The sequence below is a fragment of the Balearica regulorum genome, chromosome 9 (genome assembly GCF_011004875.1).
Source record: "Balearica regulorum gibbericeps isolate bBalReg1 chromosome 9, bBalReg1.pri, whole genome shotgun sequence".
In the NCBI taxonomy this organism is placed as follows: domain Eukaryota; kingdom Metazoa; phylum Chordata; class Aves; order Gruiformes; family Gruidae; genus Balearica; species Balearica regulorum.
The window spans coordinates 10,916,468-10,933,900 of NC_046192.1; the positions used below are offsets into that span (position 1 = coordinate 10,916,468).

At 38.1% G+C, this 17,433-nt stretch overlaps 1 protein-coding gene across 4 annotated transcripts in view; it reads left to right on the forward strand.

The window, feature by feature from the left end:
* AGFG1 (ArfGAP with FG repeats 1) overlaps positions 1-17,429 on the forward strand; it is a 38,112-nt gene extending 20,683 nt beyond the window's left edge. The window contains exons 4-14 of one of the 4 annotated variants that reach the window (XM_075761059.1): positions 16-178; positions 1,171-1,327; positions 7,371-7,487; positions 8,115-8,186; positions 9,153-9,362; positions 10,185-10,368; positions 11,086-11,165; positions 11,444-11,536; positions 14,506-14,661; positions 15,262-15,353; positions 16,682-17,429. In XM_075761059.1, coding sequence (XP_075617174.1) covers positions 16-178; positions 1,171-1,327; positions 7,371-7,487; positions 8,115-8,186; positions 9,153-9,362; positions 10,185-10,368; positions 11,086-11,165; positions 11,444-11,536; positions 14,506-14,661; positions 15,262-15,353; positions 16,682-16,741 — 1,384 coding nt within the window. In that variant the 3' untranslated portion in view covers positions 16,742-17,429. Of the gene's footprint in view, positions 1-15; positions 179-1,170; positions 1,328-7,370; positions 7,488-8,114; positions 8,187-9,152; positions 9,363-10,184; positions 10,369-11,085; positions 11,166-11,443; positions 11,537-14,502; positions 14,662-15,261; positions 15,354-16,681 lie in introns of all 4 variants that reach the window. The other 3 variants (XM_075761058.1, XM_075761060.1, XM_075761061.1) reach the window with 3 other exon arrangements.
* The last annotated feature ends 4 nt before the right edge of the window (positions 17,430-17,433 follow it).

A 17,433-nucleotide genomic window follows, 5' to 3' on the forward strand; every position in this document is an offset into this window, starting at 1 on the left:
TCTTTTTGAATGTAGGTATGTTCCTCCAGAGCAAGCAAAGGTGGTGGCATCGGTCCATGCATCGATATCAGGGTCTTCTGCTAGTAGTACAAGCAGCACACCTGAGGTGAAGCCACTCAAATCTCTCTTGGGAGAAGCGGCACCTGCACTGCACTTAAACAAGGGCACACCTAGCCAAGTGAGTAATGACTGAGCTGCGCGGCACAGAACTCTTCAGCAGTACTTTTTTAGTGGCACAAGAATTCTTGCAATAGCAACTGTTACCTAATAATATGATCACTAAAAACATGATTTTATGTTTTTTTTGGTTGAAGTTTACAGATCAGGTTTTAAATTTAGTTTGTTTCTATTGACCAAATTGATTTTTCTTTTAAATAGTTATTTTCAGTAAGCAGAATTTTCCAGGGTGATTGACAAGCTTAATTATCATTCTGTTGTATAAATATCTCTGAAGTTTGAAGCTAATGTGATACATTTTCATGTTTGGGGTTTTTTTGAAAACAATAAAATAGCTGATACTGTTAACCATGAAATTAGTAGTATGTGGATGAAAAGCGTGCATGTTCATTATTACTTCCTATGCATTCTGTAACTGTCTTACCAAGTGACTTTCAGGGAGTGTCTGTATGCTGTTCTGTATAACAAAACAACACTATGTACTTAGAATTTGGAAGAGGAACACAGTTTTTAAAAACTGTTTCACCTTTAGGATACAGGCAATTCTTGAATGGACCTCTAAAGACTCAAACAGTAGAAATTTGCAGCTTGCAGCCTTGTCATGAAATTCTCCAATTTTTCTCTCTGTATACTGAATACTAAAGACTTTTTCAGAATGCAGTGAATAACTGTTTTCCAACTTGTAAAATTAAATTTTATTGCTTGTATTTGCAGTTTTAAATACGTAATTTTGAAGTTGTTTATACTGCTACTTTATTCTTCTAGGCCCTGTTAATCAATGGAAATCTGCTGCAGAGTTCTAAAAGCCACCATAGTATCATAAATAGTCTTCCTCATACTATAGGAGGAGAGTCTGTGCTGTATACAGCATCTTAAACTTCAGAACGAAATGGCTTGTTAAAGAAATATGCTTAGTCTATCTTTCTAGTATTTTGCAAAAGTCAGTTTGGTAAACTATCAGCTTTTATTAGCTAATTGAAATGTTGTTTATAGTCTCCTGTTGTAGTTCGATCTCAAGGACAGCAGCAACAAGAAAAGAAACAATTTGACCTCCTCAGTGACCTTGGCTCAGATATCTTTGCTGCTGCTCCTCCTCAGTCAACTGCTACAGCAAATTTTGCTAATTTTGCACACTTCAACAGTCATACAGGTAAGTATTCTGAGCAGTGTATCCCTTTTAAATGTATAAAATGTAGTTTTAATTTTTCATGACTTTAGACTAAAACCTCTTCATGAGGTATGTGTAATTTCTGTGCCTTAAGAATGTTGTATTGCTCAAGATTTCCTTTACATCTTTATAAAGAAAGGTTGAAGACATAAAGGCTGATAATCCTGCTGCTTGAAGTGGGAGTTGCTATAGCTATTTTCTATGATATGTATGATTAGACTCTTTCTGCCCACTACTAGAACTTTAAATTTTTCGGGGGAGTGAGAGGATGAGTAACAGAATGTAGGGAGAAGCTGCTATTAGATCTTCAATTTTCTTTCTGCAAATTATTAGGAAGAGCACTCATGGAAAGAACGCAGATATAGAGACTTCTAAGGGAATTCAAATGCATTGACAGTAACTGTCAATTTAAGAGAAAAACAAAGGCTTCCTCAGTTTAGAGAATGACCTCCTCTTTTGTGTGTGTGTCTATTTGAAAACTGAATACTACCCACGTGGGTGGTGTTCTGTAGTTTCAGGAAGAATAAACAAGCTTTGAGCATATGTCTTGATGGAGGATGGGGGTAGGCCTTGAATTCTTAATGAATGACTTCAGTAAAATATATTGAGCCCTCGGGGTTTATTTTCAGCCAAAGATCTTGAGCCATAGAAGTCTGTCCTAAAGAAAAAGCTGATTCTGTGGTCACTAAAGTATGTTGTTGCTAACTTGCATTGTAATTGTGGGAAAGTACCTTTGCCTGCCTTGTCTGAATGGGTTCTTCATCTAGTTTTTCTGAGAGAAACTGTGATGCTGCTAAGCCAACAAGAATAAGAGGTATTTCCTGAAGATCAGTCCCAAAATAATTAATGACTGAGAAGTGTGATGGAGGGGACTTAAGGCACACCTGTGGAACTGAGCAAAATATGAAGGCTTTCTCAAAGTTAACTTTAAAAAAAAAAAAGTTGCAAAATAACTGGCTGAATTCAGTAATACACTGCAACAGCCATTCTTGTTCTGTATTTTGTAAGGTCCTTAACATAAGATTTCATGCTAGTCATCTTTTTGGAGGTATATTTAACTGGGACAAACTGTGCTGACTGGCCAATGTTGTACAGTGTTACTGAAGAGACTACAGATATTTAGTTCTTTTTAATAACTTATTCTTTCCAAACTCATTGCTGAATGATTCTATATTTATATACACTTAATTACTCTTTGTGGATTTCATGAGATGAAAATTCCATTACACCAGTATTTCAATACTGTGTTCCAAATCTAGGTAAAATTCCACTGCATCTCTGCTGGGTAATTTTAAAAGGATAAAAAGCAATATGAACACTCAAGAATAAATATAATCTTACAAAAGAGTCTGTTAATTTCTGGTTGAAGTAAGTGCTGAAAATTGAGAGGAATATTCAGCTGTACTGACTAGTTTTCTGTTTCAATAATTAACCATTGTGGTCATTCCCATGACTTTTTCCTAAGTCTTAGAACCTAAAACAGTTTCAGGGCTGGTAAATCAGTTTCTAAAAGACAAAAATCTAATTCTGAGCATGCCATAGCTGAATGTATATTGCAGACTGGTTTATCTGAAGGTGTTTTCTGACTTGCTAGGGTAAAACACTTGTAAGGCTTGTTCTGTGTGCAGTAACCACAGGGTAGTGTTAACTGAGACTAGTAATGAAATGTTACAGACTGTTCCCTTTGGAACACAAGGAGGGTTGATGAATCCACCAGCTTTGGCAAAAATGAGTTTTGAATGCTCATTTAAGGAGCTATATAAACCTGTCATTCTTGTTAGTAATCACACACTACAGCAGAGGATGGAACAACTTGCAATTAGTCCAGCACTACTTTCTTGAAGTTTATGGTCTGGTGTTCTTGTTTTAGGGTTTGGTTTTAGCTGTGCCTACAGGGGATGGACTTTTCTCTTTTCCTTCATGTATGCTATGGTTAACTAAAGAAATCACTGAAGAGCACCAGCAAATTAAAGGTCTTCCAGTATAAGTTACTGTTCTGCAATTAAGGCACAACTGAGTGCAGCAGCTGATAGGAAAATATTAACAAACTTGTGCTGTGATCTGTAAAGTCTAGATGTAAAGCTTGAAAATTATGCAGGAAGTGCAACTTTTGATAGGTTTTTTTTCTGAGTTTTCTAATGTACTAAGCTGGCTCAGAACATATTGTATGTTGAAGGGGAAACATGCTGACCTTACTGTATGTGTTTAACTTATGAAGTTCCATAGTTTACAGACTGGTAATAGCGACAAAAAAGCTAAACACTTTTGGCATGTAGACTTTCTATAAACTAATGAAATAAAGACCAGCACAAAAGATAATTAAACGGCATAGTGACACAGCACAACTCTATAACAAGGGAGAAGAGGCTTTACCCAGAGGAAATAAAATAGTATGACATAGTTATTGTCTTCTAGAGAATTATTTTCAATTTTGTAAGTGAATATATGTGGACTTTAGTTTTTGTTTTGCAATGTTTCTTGCCTTTATTCCATGCTAGGTAGTACAAACCTTATAGAAGAAACTATGAAAAGATTGTAGGGGCAGTTTGTGTTGCCATGACTGGTGCTGTCGTACTTGAGCTAGCTTTAGCCAGTGAGATTTTGTACTGCCTCATTGATCTGCAGTCACAACAGCAGTTGTGAATCTATGCCAATCTACAGTCTATTGCAGTTCCTTAACTTAGGGTTGTTCTTGGGTTTCTGCATGGAGAGCTGAATTTTGGAATTGCCGGTCCATCCAGCCCAGAAAGCCAACCGTATCCTAGGCTGCATTAGAAAACGTGTGACCAGCAGGTCAAGGGAGGTAATTCTCGCCCTCGGCTCTGCTCACAGAGACCCCACCTGCAGTACCGTGTCCAGCTCTGGGGTCCCTGCTACAAGACAGACATGGACAGTTAGACTGAGTTCAGAGGAGGCCCCACAGAGGGCTGGAGCACCTCTCCTATGAGGACAGGCTGAGAGAATTGGGGTTGTTCAGCCTGGAGAAGAGAAGGCTCCAGGGAGACCTTAGAGCAACCTTCCAGTACTTAAAGGAGCCTACAGGAAAGCTGGAGAGGGACTGTTTACAAGGGCATGGAGTGACAGGACAAGGGGTAATGGCCTTAAGCTGAAGGAGGGTCGATTTAGATTAGATGTTAGAAAGAAATTCTTCACTGTGAGTGTGGTGAGGCACTGGAAGAGGTTACCCAGAGAGGTTGGGGATGCCCACTCTCTGAAAGTGTTCAAGGCCTTTGGGCAACCTGCTCTAGTGGAGGGTGTCCCTGCCCATGGCAGCGGGGTTGGAACTAGATGGTCCTTAAGGTCCCTTCCAACTCAAACCATTCCATGATCTACATCTTGTTCAGGTACAAGAAAGTACAAGTCTTACCTGGTGTTTACCTTTGTACCACTTTTACATAGGTTTAAACTTTACCACATAAAATAAAGCAAGATTAACATCTGAATACTCTGCAGAAGAGTCTTTACAGCTTTAATGTTTTAACATGGGCCCACTTACAAATCATACTTTCTGTGTCAGCTGATGCAATAAAATTATGTGGCCTGTAATATAATTAGACTAAAGGATATTTCATTTAAGGTTCTTGACGTAATATTCTGAGTGATTAAAATGAAAAATTTTGTCATGATTCTACAAGTGACATTTATGTACTTAATCCTATTTTGTCAACTGAACATCAGTCCCTAAGTAGCCCCTATCTTATTGATGCACCAGGTTGAAAGCATCGCTTTCATTTTAAAGCAGGGTGTAATTGAATTCTTAATCCATTCCTCTTTAAAAAGGTACTGGTTTAAAACCAAAACAAACAAAAAAGCCCCCAAACTATGAAATATGGAGTTGAAGTCCGTAGAATACTGTTTGAACCAATACAGATGGTATAATAATAGAAACTAGAAACCACTTTCACCACTTCTTTCCAGACTGTTTCACTACTGACTCTTCTACATGCCTCAGCCCCTGAGAGCAATGGGGGTTGCAGTCAGTTCATAACATTCATCTCTGCTGTTTCTTCTTCCTCATGCTCTTCCTCTGCTCCGTTGCGGGGTTCCTCCCCACCAGTGGGATACAGTCCTTCACAACTTTCTTCAGTGTGGGCCCTTCCCATGGGCTACAGTTCAAGAACTGTTCCAGCATGGGCCCTTTCCATGGGCTATGGTACTTCAGGCACGGACTGCTCCAGTGTGGGCCCCCACAGGGTCACAGCTCCTGCCAGACAACCTGTTCCTGTGTGGACACTTCTCCATTAGCCACAGCTCCTGCCAGAAACCTGCTCCAGCATGGGCTTTCCACAGGCTCCAGCTTCCTTTAGGGCATCTCTACCTGCTCTGGTGTGGGCTTCTCCATAGGCTGCAGTGTGGCTATCTGTTCTACTGTGGTCCTCCATGGGCTGCAGGAGGGGAACCTTCTTCGCAATTGTCTTCTCCATGGGCTGCAGGGGAATATCTGTTCTGGTGCCTGGAGTACCTCTTTCTGCTCCCTCTTCACTGACCTTGGTGTCTGCAGAGTTGTTTCTCTCACATATTCTCACTCCTCTCTCACGGCTGCTACAGTGGGGTTTTTTTTACCCTTTCTTAAATACGTTACCACGGAGGTGCCACTGGCACTGGGCACCGTCAGGTCTGTGTTTGGAGCTGGCTGAAACTGGCTGTCAGAAATGGGTGCAGCTTCTGATCTCTTTTTCCCAGGGGCCACCCCTGCAGCCCTCCACTACCGAAACCATGCCATGTAAACCCAATATGCATGCACACTTCTAAAAAGTGGTATCAAGTAGAGTCAAACCTCACCCTCTCTCCCAGTATCCCCTGTGAAGGGAAATACTTTCATTTATATTAGGAGCATTGTGGGATACAGTAGTTTGTATAAAAATGCCCTTTTTAGTTTATAAATCTGTAGTACAGATGTTTTTTAAATAGAAATTCAGTGAAATAGTGCAACTTTTTATTAGCATTATCTGGCTATTAAGTAATGGTACTTAAACAATCAGCATAATTTAATGTTTTTGTGTATATTTAATCTGCAAAATCCCTCCAGAATAAACAAATCCTGACCCAAAAATATAGTGTACTGCCATCTGTTATTCTAGAAGGTGTTTTGTGGGCTTTCTTTAGATAGTAATTCAAGTTACCTATATATATAGGCGTTAGTTTTGTGTTTGATTAAAAACACTTTTCCCTTTATAATAGTGTTTAAGACTTTCTGTGAAGCTTATCAGTTAGGCACACAATTCTTGTTGAATCTATAGATGCTTGAATGTCCAGCTGTTTGAAATTAGATGGGTGTTAACTTCTATTTTCTCCTATAGTATGGCACGAAAGGAAGGCAAAAACTGAAATTCTATTTGAAATTTCCTTGGATTTTATTTTGTGGATGCACTCTATGAATGCTATCTTCCTGACATTGGTATTGATTTTCCATATTTCTGTACTCTTGATTTAGTTTTTTAAAACCTGAATTTTCCAGGGAAATTAGTAAACCTAGCCAAAACCATTTAAGTGATGCCAAACTAAATTCACTCAAGGAAGAAGCACTTGGTGTATGAGGAATTCAAATTGTCAGTATGTTACAAAAATACCTTCTAATTTTTATTCCCAAAGAAATGTTCAGTTAGTCCACAAATTCTAGTTTTGGAAACTAGCATTTAGAATGATACCTGGGTTGAGTTCTACAGGTATACACCTGGTATTCTGTATTTTTTGGCTATTTCTCCCTGACCAGCTGCCACTGCAAATACTCTAGGGTTAAACTGAACTGGACTTCATCAGGTCACGCAGTTGTGAGTAGTAGCTCATGTGAGGAGGAGAGAAGTAGCATTAACTGGTACAGCTCTGTGAAGGTGATTTGTAAAAACTTGTTCAAAGACAACTTTCAATTGTAGTGTATCACATATAATTTTTTTCATGTAAAAAGAAATTACAAGGTAGCACATAACCCTTGGAGGCTGTCATGACCATGAATTCAGTTAATACATCTGTTTTTGTGTTTATTTCCCATATCCATTAACATGTTTTGTTCCTTTGCAATTTACAGCGCAGAACTCTGCAAATGCAGGTTTTGCAAACTTTGATGCATTTGGACAGCCTAGTGGCTCGAGTAATTTTGGAGGTTTCCCCACAGCAACTCAGTCTTTTCAGCCCCAAAATACAGGTAGAACTCCTAGCACTTTTAATTAATATGTAATTGAAATAATCTTTACCTCTGTGTTGGAAGGTACTTAAGCTGAGTTTATTTCTTGCATCTGCCTGCTTAAATGCAATCAAGCCATCTGAAGCTCTGGGGAAACTCAAAATGAATTCCTTCTGTTTGGTATTGATTTTCTTTTTTTTTCCTAATGCTACTCAGAAGTCTGATTTCTGGCACTATGTGTTTGTTAGCTCTACACTTGAAATAACTATGAAAAGAGTAAACCATACTGCTTTTAATAAATATTGAATTGACTATCTTGTAAGAGAAGTGTTTCAGTAGATCCAAAAGCACATCACAGTAACAAAAAAGTGTGTGTCTATGCATGTATATATAACATACACACACACTTCAGTATGTTTGACTTCATGTGTAGAGGCTATTGCTAAGATTTATTTTGCTTTCCTTTAATTTGATCATGCTTTAGAACTTCTGCTTGAGCTTACACTTGCTGTTTGTCTAGATCTTTGGCTGACTGACTTTTCCTTTTTTTTTTTCTTTTGAGTGTGGTGTCGTTTTAAACTTTTTTTCAAATTTTCTTTCTCCCTTCTTATGTTAACTTTAACCCACACACAATTTCTGGCTGTCCAGCGTTCAGAACGCTTTCATCTAGCTGCAGTTTTGGTGAATTTACTTCAGCTTTTCCTCTTCAGGCTGTACACAGTAAGTTCCACGCAGTGGGAAACTCGGCTTGCTTCATTTTATGCCATTGTAGTATAGCACTTTCATTCCTACTGTTGCATATGTTTTAACTTCTTGATTATGCTATTAGAAAGTTGTGTGTTCTGTAGTATGAGTGGAATCATCAATCAACTGATTATAATATGTGACACACTTAATGGAACAACTCGTTTAAATTTAAGTATGTGACCTGTCCAGATCAAATTGTCTGGACACTGAAGAGATGGAAGTTCATGGTTTCATATTTGAACTGAAGTTCAGTTGTGTGGACCTAAGTCAGATTTTTAAAACTGATTTATGTATCTCCCACATCAGTGGAGACTTGGTATAAAAACAGCTGTGTTGTCTTCCCCCTCACCTCTTTCCTGATTGGATGTAGTCTAAAAATCCAAGAACAGAACCAAACTCTCTCTCTCTAAACCTTGGTATGAAATCATACTATGTTTGGACTTCTAGGCACTGTGTTTTACTTAGAACGATGACTGACATCTGAAATGGTTAAACATTGTACCATTAAGTAAATGTAAATAGTAGCTATTCATTAGACATGTTTGACAGGAAAATGAAGCTTCCGTATTTTGAATATTAAATATTCAGACACATACTTATTTTTCTAGCAAAATATTATTGTTGAAATTACTTTAACAGCTAATACATAGCATATAGTTTTTCAAGATCAAATTATGACTATGACTTAAGCTGTTGAAGTTTGGCAGGGTTTTATGTCCCTGATCTGCAGACTGAAAAATATGAAAAAATTATTTTTTTCTGACAACTCAATGTAACTTTGAAGGAAGTGGGAAAGGGTCTTAAACATGTGGGATGGCGGGGGGGGGAACATGTTACCTCATGTAACCACAAAGGTGGGATTACTGTGCCATCAGTTACGGTTGTAGAGACTTTCTCTAGTTTTGGAGTGTTGATCATGTTTAACTTCATTTGTTACAGGTGGAAGTGCTGGATCAGTGAATGCTAACTTTGCTCACTTTGATAACTTCCCCAAATCCTCCAGTGCTGATTTTGGAGCCTTCAATGCTTCTCAGAGCAGCACAACAGCAACTGCAGCCGGTAAAGTTGCAGTGAATAAACCCAGTCTCCAGTCAGCTGACAAATATGCAGCTCTTGCTAATTTAGATAATATCTTCAGTGCAGGGCAAGGTATTAAACTTTCTTTGACATGCTCTTTCTACATGTGTATACTTTCCATAAGGATGGCTGTGCTTGTCAAAATAGTAACTGTATTTCAAAATGTCCTTTCTTTAAGTTATCAGTAAATTTTATGTCAGTAAAATGTGTGAGATGTAAGTGTAAGACTTAACACCACCCAAAAGGATGCCATCAGAAGACTGCTTTTTGGGAGTCTACTTCCTGTCAAGATGAATAAGTGGAAGTATCTAATTATTACTGCAATTATGAAAAATATATGAGAATATAAATATATGTTTTATATTTGTGCTAAAACCTATGATGAAGGCTCTTGAATGGAGAGCTACATTTGTTGCAGGGAACTGCCAGAGTAGCTTTCCAACCTCTCTGCTGCAAAAAGATTTGGTTTTAGTTTTTTATAAATTTGGCTTTAGTTGATTTTAAGTTGAGAAAAAATTAGTTATTCTGTAACTTTTTTCTTCTCAAATGTTGTATAAAAACTTGTGTTGGCTTGTAATGTAGAGCTTTGCCCTGAAATGGATTATTTGAGGGTATGTTTTGTTAAATTTTCTAGTTGAAGATGATGGTAGTATTGAGTCGTCATTTTCCAGGAAAAACAGAGGCTTTTTGGAGCTGCAGAATATCAGTGCAAGCATGACACTTTGCTAATAGCTAATGGCTTGTTAAACATTTTTTCCTGTATACTCTAGTCTATATTTAATTTTTAAGTCTGAAACTTAAATTGTCTATGAACTTTCATTTAGTTCTCAGCATTGACAGGGCAGAAAGTGAAACTTTCTTCATCACTCTTAATCTGCTTTTTTTTCTTTTCAGGTGGTAGCGAGCAAGGAAGTGGCTTCAGTACAGTAGTGTCAGCATCAGCAGGTCCTGCGCTGTCAGCCCCAAATCAGTCAAGTGCATCTTCAGACAAGTATGCGGCTCTAGCAGAATTAGACAGCGTGTTCAGCTCCACAGCAACCTCTAGTAACGCCTATACTTCCACCAGTAATGTTAGCAGGTACTTTGTTAGAAGTAGCTGAATTTCTACAGTGACTTCAGCAATATGCAGAAAAGTACCTCAGAAAAGTTGTTTCTCAAATCTGGTTTTATTTCTTATGTAAATGGGGAAATGTTGAATGAGTTTAGAGGTACTACTGAAACTGCATCCTTGGTTTTAAATAATAGCAGTACTATCTGGTAGGATGTTGTAAGATAAAATTAAGAATACTTTCTGTCAGCAGAATGTTCTCTGCACCTTTCTAGTCATTACATGCTAAACCTGTTAGATGGTAACACTTTTCTGTACAGAATATTTGCATGCATACTGAAAATCATAGCATCATCCCTGGCAAAAAAATTATTCAGATATAATGTAAATGGTGCCAACCACTTCTTTAGATCATTAAAGTAATAAATACCAAATGCTTGTCATAGCCCTGCTTGGTATTGCAAGTGCCCCAAAGCTTCTACTTTGCAACCTTTATGCTGATGGCCTCTGTTCAATATTCTTTCTTCTGCTGTTGGTGGAGATGACTTTTCATTGCTCAGCACTAGTTATTGTCTCTGACCCTGGTATCAGGGGCTCAATTCCTGGCATCGCTGAGTTATATTGCAGTTTGCAAACTGCACGTAAGCATTCCTTTTGTATTCTTTTACATGCCAACAATAATTGTAAGTTGTATTTAATTGTTAAATGAGCAATTCTGACTTCACTGAATGTATGAATTATTTCCAGCAATGCTTTTGGAACAGTACCCGTGGCTGCTACTGCACAGACACAGCCTGCATCTTCGAGTGTGCCTGCTCCATTTGGAGGTATATAAGTGTTACTAACACCTTTTGTGGACTGTAAGCAAACCTCTTACTAATTTTTAGCTGATAGCACTGTATTTTGACACTAGTGATATTGAAGTTACTAAAGGATGCCAAAAAAGTACTGTTGTTGTGATGCATTTCAAATGAAGCATTTTATTAGTATTTCCTAATTTTTCATGTAATTTTAGATATTTGTGTATCTCTGTATAAACTTAATGTGAGTCCGATTGGCTATTTTTTAGAAGACTTTATTAAATAAAATGTTTTTAATCTTTCAGCAACACCTTCCACAAATCCATTTGTAGCTGCCCCTGTTGCCCCAGTGGCACCTTCAACAAATCCATTCCAGACCAATAGCCGAGGAGCAACAGGTTAGAAAGAACCACTAAGTGTTTGAGAAACTTTCTTTCAAGACTTGCATTGATTCTTTTTTCATAGCTGTGTAACTTGTTCCTTAAAGATTTTCTGTATTATCTGTCTCTAGTCTATTTGACATGTTGTGTGTTTGTTCAATGTAGAGTACAATATTTATGAATAGGCTGTAGAAATCAACTTCAACTTTTTTTTTTTAGATAAGCGATGTTTTTTATTGGGCTGAGGACATGATTTTCCTGTTTCTGTCCCAATCCTAGAATTCCAAGTGATGGCCATGAAAAATATCAAAATGATCTGTTCAAGATCTTCTAATCCTACCTAACCTATTTGTAGTCTGTGTATTATCACTTGAGTACCTTCCAAGACTATAACCTTGGCTTGGAAGCATGCTTCATAGCAGGTTGCCATGAAATTAGGGATCTTGTACCAGCTTAGCAACAGGGCTTTCACTTGCTTTTTAAATTTCTTTCTGTATTTCAAAGTCCTGAAAGCCCTCAAAACCAAAGAGCTGAAGCTAGAATCAGGAAAGACAAGGCGTTTGGGCTGTTAACTCCTCACCAGTCCACTTAGTACATTGGTGATGTCCTTTATTTTTCTCTTTTTAACAGTAAAACATATGTTTAAATATAATCTTTGCACTCCTGAATTACACTAATTTTCTGGGGGAGGATTCTGTAGAATCCTAATTCCATAGACAAAAACTTAATCACTCTTTAAAAAAAAAACAAACTTGTGCTTTTCTTTAAAATGCTGAACTTTGTTTTAGATGACTGCTAGATTATGCTAATTTTCCTCTCCAAAGATACTGCTAAATTTTGGCACTTTCATCTATTAGCTGGACTTCCACGGATTTAAATCTGCTGATATATACATTTTAACATTGAGTTGTGCTTTGCTCCCAAGTTTTAGGTAGGTTGAATTAAACTGATCAGGCTGGGTTAAAACTGAATTGATCAAATTCATGTCCCCTGCTAAAACAAGTTTTGTTTTCAGTCCCTTTTGAGATATTATGCAGTTAAACTTGTTCAGCCATTTAAGTATCCCAAAGTATCTTCTTCCTTATTTTAATCTCATTCCTAACTGTGCTATTTTGGATTGTCGTTAAGAACTTGTAGCCTCTGAGTTGCCATACTCAAATTCATCCTTCCACCTTCGAAACCGCTACCCTTGGGTTGCAGAGGTTGCAACCTTTTGGCAGCTATGCTGATGTTATGTACTAGGTGACAGAGATAACGACTATACATTATGTTCTACCCCTTTCAGTGTAAGGTGTGAACTTGTAGCTTGATCATTTATGCTAAACTTTCTGCATGAACTTTGCTGTTTATTATGTGGGAGATCTGTTTTGTAGTGCTTATTTCTGATGGTTTTCTTAGCTTAATCTATTGCTGGTCATGCTATGGATTAATTGGTACATATACGTGTGTGTGTGTATATATATATATATATAAAACTAAGAAATGACTGTTCAAGAGTGTATAAATGATTTGACATTGTCTGGTCTCTTTGTGGCTTCCATAAGGCCTCTCGGGAGCAATGCACTCTCACATATTTCCTCAGGCTCATTTTGGTAGGTGGCCACATTTGGTATCAAGTTTCTTGTGGCTAATTGTTCTTGCTTGTAAAAGCTTATTGATAGCTATCTGGTTCTCTGCACATAGAATTTTGGAAGACTTTCCATGTTTTAAAATGGAGTGGGTATGGGTATTTGGCAACTGGGCAAAGGGACAGAAGAGCATACAAAGACAATCTATTAAGCAACTGAAACAAAACCATTATTGATATCCTCCATGGTCACAATATAATGCTAATACCTTGAGTGACTCTTGAGGTTTCCACCAACAGTAGCTTGATGCCTTTTGGGATATCCCAAGTCATTGCTTATTTTGTTGTGCTTTTGTTTGCTGTTTTAGCAAGTTTTCCTGTTGAATAGCTTCTCTGCTAACTGTAACTTGAGAACAGTGTTAGTACATTAGTTTTGTGCGTAATTTGTCAACAGTTTGTATGTACAATGTCTTGCCCTTGAATATTTTTGGGGTAAATTTTTCAACTGATAATTAAGCTATATTCATTAAATTAATTTTTTAAACAGTCGAGCTTGCGTAAAATCTATCTTGTAACATTTCAAAAGAAGTCTTGTCTAATGTTTAACTAGAATAAAATGCCTCATGTCTGTATTTGTACCAAAAAAACTTCTATATGCATCTCGTTTCAAGAATAACTCCCAAAAGACTGAATAATGGTTTTGTTACTACATTTGTGCACTTGATGTGCGTCTGTTTATTTGCTGAAGGCATGTGGAATTGCAGATGAGCTGTGTGTTCTTTACTTGAAATGTTCAGCAGAGAATCAGATGAAAAGTTTTGGATTTTTTTTTGTTTTAAGTCTTACCTCAACAGTAAGAGCGTTTGCAGTAGGAACTTTGTGTGCAAATAATGTGCATGGTGAGAATTTCCTTTAAAGTGACATTAAGGATGGGATGAAGAGAGGGGGATGCATGTATCCCTTATGATTTCTTTTTTTACTTGTAACTTCCTCTAATGCAGTGTGAAGTAGAAAGATCCTTTCATGCTTTTCTCAGGAGAAAAACAGAGGGGCTTATGCTGCCTGAAAGTGCTTGCTTCTGATGTGTGCAGACTTTTACCAGAAAAACTCTGGGGGAAGTATATGATAATGTAGAGAATGTAAAAAATAATTTCCTTTTCAGAAAGTATATCTGACTGTCCTGGATCTAGTAAATTTTAAGTGATTCAATTCACTTTTAAAGTGCAAAAGTAAATTATGCACGTAGCTGGTGGTGATCCAAGCTAACAAATCAGTTCAGTGGCTGTAAAAGTTGAACCAAACTTTAGTGTGATCACTGAGGCATTAGGAGACTTTTCTTAACATGGCATTATAGTCATTTGTCTTATGAAAAAAGTGATTTCTTACAAATAATTGAATGTTATTTTTTGCCTACCAGCAGCAACATTTGGTACTGCATCCATGAGCATGCCTGCAGGATTTGGAACTCCTGCCTCCTACAGTCTTCCTACTAGTTTTAGTGGCAACTTCCAGCAGCCCACATTCCCAACCCAGACAGCTTTCCCTCAACAGACTGCTTTTGCTCAGCAGCCAAATGGTAGGTCTATACGTTTTGGATAATCTTGTTTAAATCAGAAACATGGAGAAAATTGTAAGTTAGCAGTAATGGGTGTGTATTTATTTCTATGTGAACATGATGATAATACTGATGAGGGGTTCCCACACTGTTCTGGCTCTGTACTTGAGCTTTCGGACTTGGCTGTGTGCAATGGCATAACTGAAATTTTACCATAATCTGATACTAAAATTACAAGTATTCCCAGCTTTAAAGGTTTTTTATGCAAGGATTGTCTTAATTTTTGGAGTGTCTGCAACCAATTATAACATGTTCTCTGACTTCATAGAACACAGGCAAGAGAAAATTGGAAAGTACTTTCTCCCTAAACTTAAATGATAAAATAACATTGAAAAAAGTGCATATGTAGAAATTGGAAATTGATTAGTTCTGAACAGTTGAAAACAAGCAAAAAGCCCAGCCATGGTTTTTTACACTTAAATTCCTGATAGTGTTTAAGTAGGATCAATTCTGCTGATTGTGCAGTCCAAGCTTACACTTATTTTTGTGTGGGGGACCTGCAGCAAAGAATTCTTTGAAGATTGGTTACTAGCATTAATATTTTTCACTCATCTTTTCAAGGAGCAGGTTTTGCTGCATTTGGACAGGCAAAGCCTGTAGTAACTCCTTTTGGACAAGTTGCAGCTGTTGGAGTACCTAGTAACCCTTTTATGGTGAGTTGTTGCATGATATCAACTTCCGTATGTCTGAAGAGGCAGAATCTGTAAGGCTTAATTTAGAGACACACAAAGATTTTTTTTTTTTTTCAAATGAGGGAAGGCAGCATGAGATTCATAGAATGGTTTGGGTTGGAAGGGACCTCAAAGACTATGTGGTTCCAACCCGGCTGCCATGGGCAGGGACACCCTCCACTAGACCACGTTGCCCAAAGCCCCATCCAACCTGGCCTTGAACACTTCCAGGGAGGGGGCATCCACAACCTCTCTGGGCAACCTGTTCCAGTGCCTCTTCACTCTCACAGGGAAGAATTTCTTTCTAACATCTAATGTAAATCTCCCCTCCTTCAGCTTGAACCCATTACCCCTTGTCCTGTCACTACACTCCCTGATAAACAGTCCCTCACCAGCTTTCCTGTAGGCCCCCTTCCAGTACTGGTAAGCTGCAATTAGATCTCCCTGGAGCCGCCTTTTCTCCAGGCTGAACAACCCCAACTCTCTCAGCCTGTCCTCATAGGAGAGGTGCTCCAGCCCTCTGATCATCTTTGTGGCCTCCTCTGAACTCAGTCTAACTGGTCCATGTCTGTCTTGTACCGGGGGCCCCAGAGCTGGACACAGTACTGCAGGTGGGGTCTCACAAGAGCAGAGCAGAGGGGCAGGATCACCTCCCTTGACCTGCTGGTCACACTTTCTTGTGATGCGGTCCAGGATATGGTTGGTTTTCTGGGCTGCAAGTGCACGTAGCCAGCTCATGTTGAGCTTTTCATCAACTAACACCCCAAGTCCTTCTCAGGGCTGCTCTCAATTCATTCTCCGCCCAGCCTGTGTTTGTGCTTGGGATTGTCCTGACCCACGTGCAGGACCTTGCACTTGGCCTTGTTGAACTTCATGTGGTTCGCACAGGCCCATCTCTCAGGCCTGTCCAGGTCCCAAGGATGGCATCCCTTCCCTCCAGCGTGTCAACCACACCACACAGCTTGGTGTCAACAGCAAGCTTGCTGAGGGTGCACTCCATCCCATTGTCCGTGTCGCTGACAAAGATATTAAACAATGCTCGTCCCAATACCAACCCTTGAATAATCTCCTGAATGCAATTCAGTATCACCATGACATAGCATTTTTAAAGCTGTTCAAATCAAAACCGAGGTGCTTGTATACCATTACAGTAGTGTAATTTCAAAGATCCACCAAAAAAAGACTGCAACATAAACCAGAAATATTTCCCACTAAGTTGTTTTCTTTTTTATATATCCTGCGCTTAAGATTTTTTTAATATTGTAAATTGTAAGTATTTGTCTTATTTTTCTTCTTTCATTTTCCCCCAGGCTGGTGCACCAACAGGACAATTTCCAACAGGAAGCTCATCAACCAATCCTTTCTTATAGCCTTATAGACACTTTACCCAAAAGAACTCTTATGTGGTCACATAACATCTCTGCGCCTCTTGCACTGTTGTCTTGTTTCACTGATATTAGCTTTAAACACAAAAGAAGTCTTTAAGAAGTAAAAATAAAAGCCTGCATTGTGTACCTTTAAAAAATTAAAAAAAAAAATAAATACACAAAACCCAAGAAAATCAACCCCCCCACCAGGTAATAACGTGCAAAACAGAGGGCTGTGGTAACATCCTTGAACCTGTGAACTGGCAGGTAAAAAGTAGCGGTATCATGTATATTAAAATTGGCTAATAAGTTATTGCAGATACCACATTCATTATGCTGCAGTACTGTACATATTTTTCTTAGAAAATAGCTATTTGTGCATATCAGTATTTGTAACTTTAACACATTGTTATGTGAAAAATGTTACTGGGAAATAGATCAGCCACTTTAAGGTGCTGTTGTATCTCTTGGAATGAATGAATGAGCAACATCATTTTAACCATTGGTATTGGAAGTCATGAAGTTAAATTTGAAGGTTTGTTCATTTCTCAAAATGTTTTCCTTTCCTAAGAGCTCTTCTATTTATACATGCCTAAATCTCTAATGTTAGAGGGATACCTGTCTGCATAATAAAGCTGATCATGTTTTGCTACAGTTTGCAGGTGAAAAAAATAAATACTAGAAAAAACAATTGT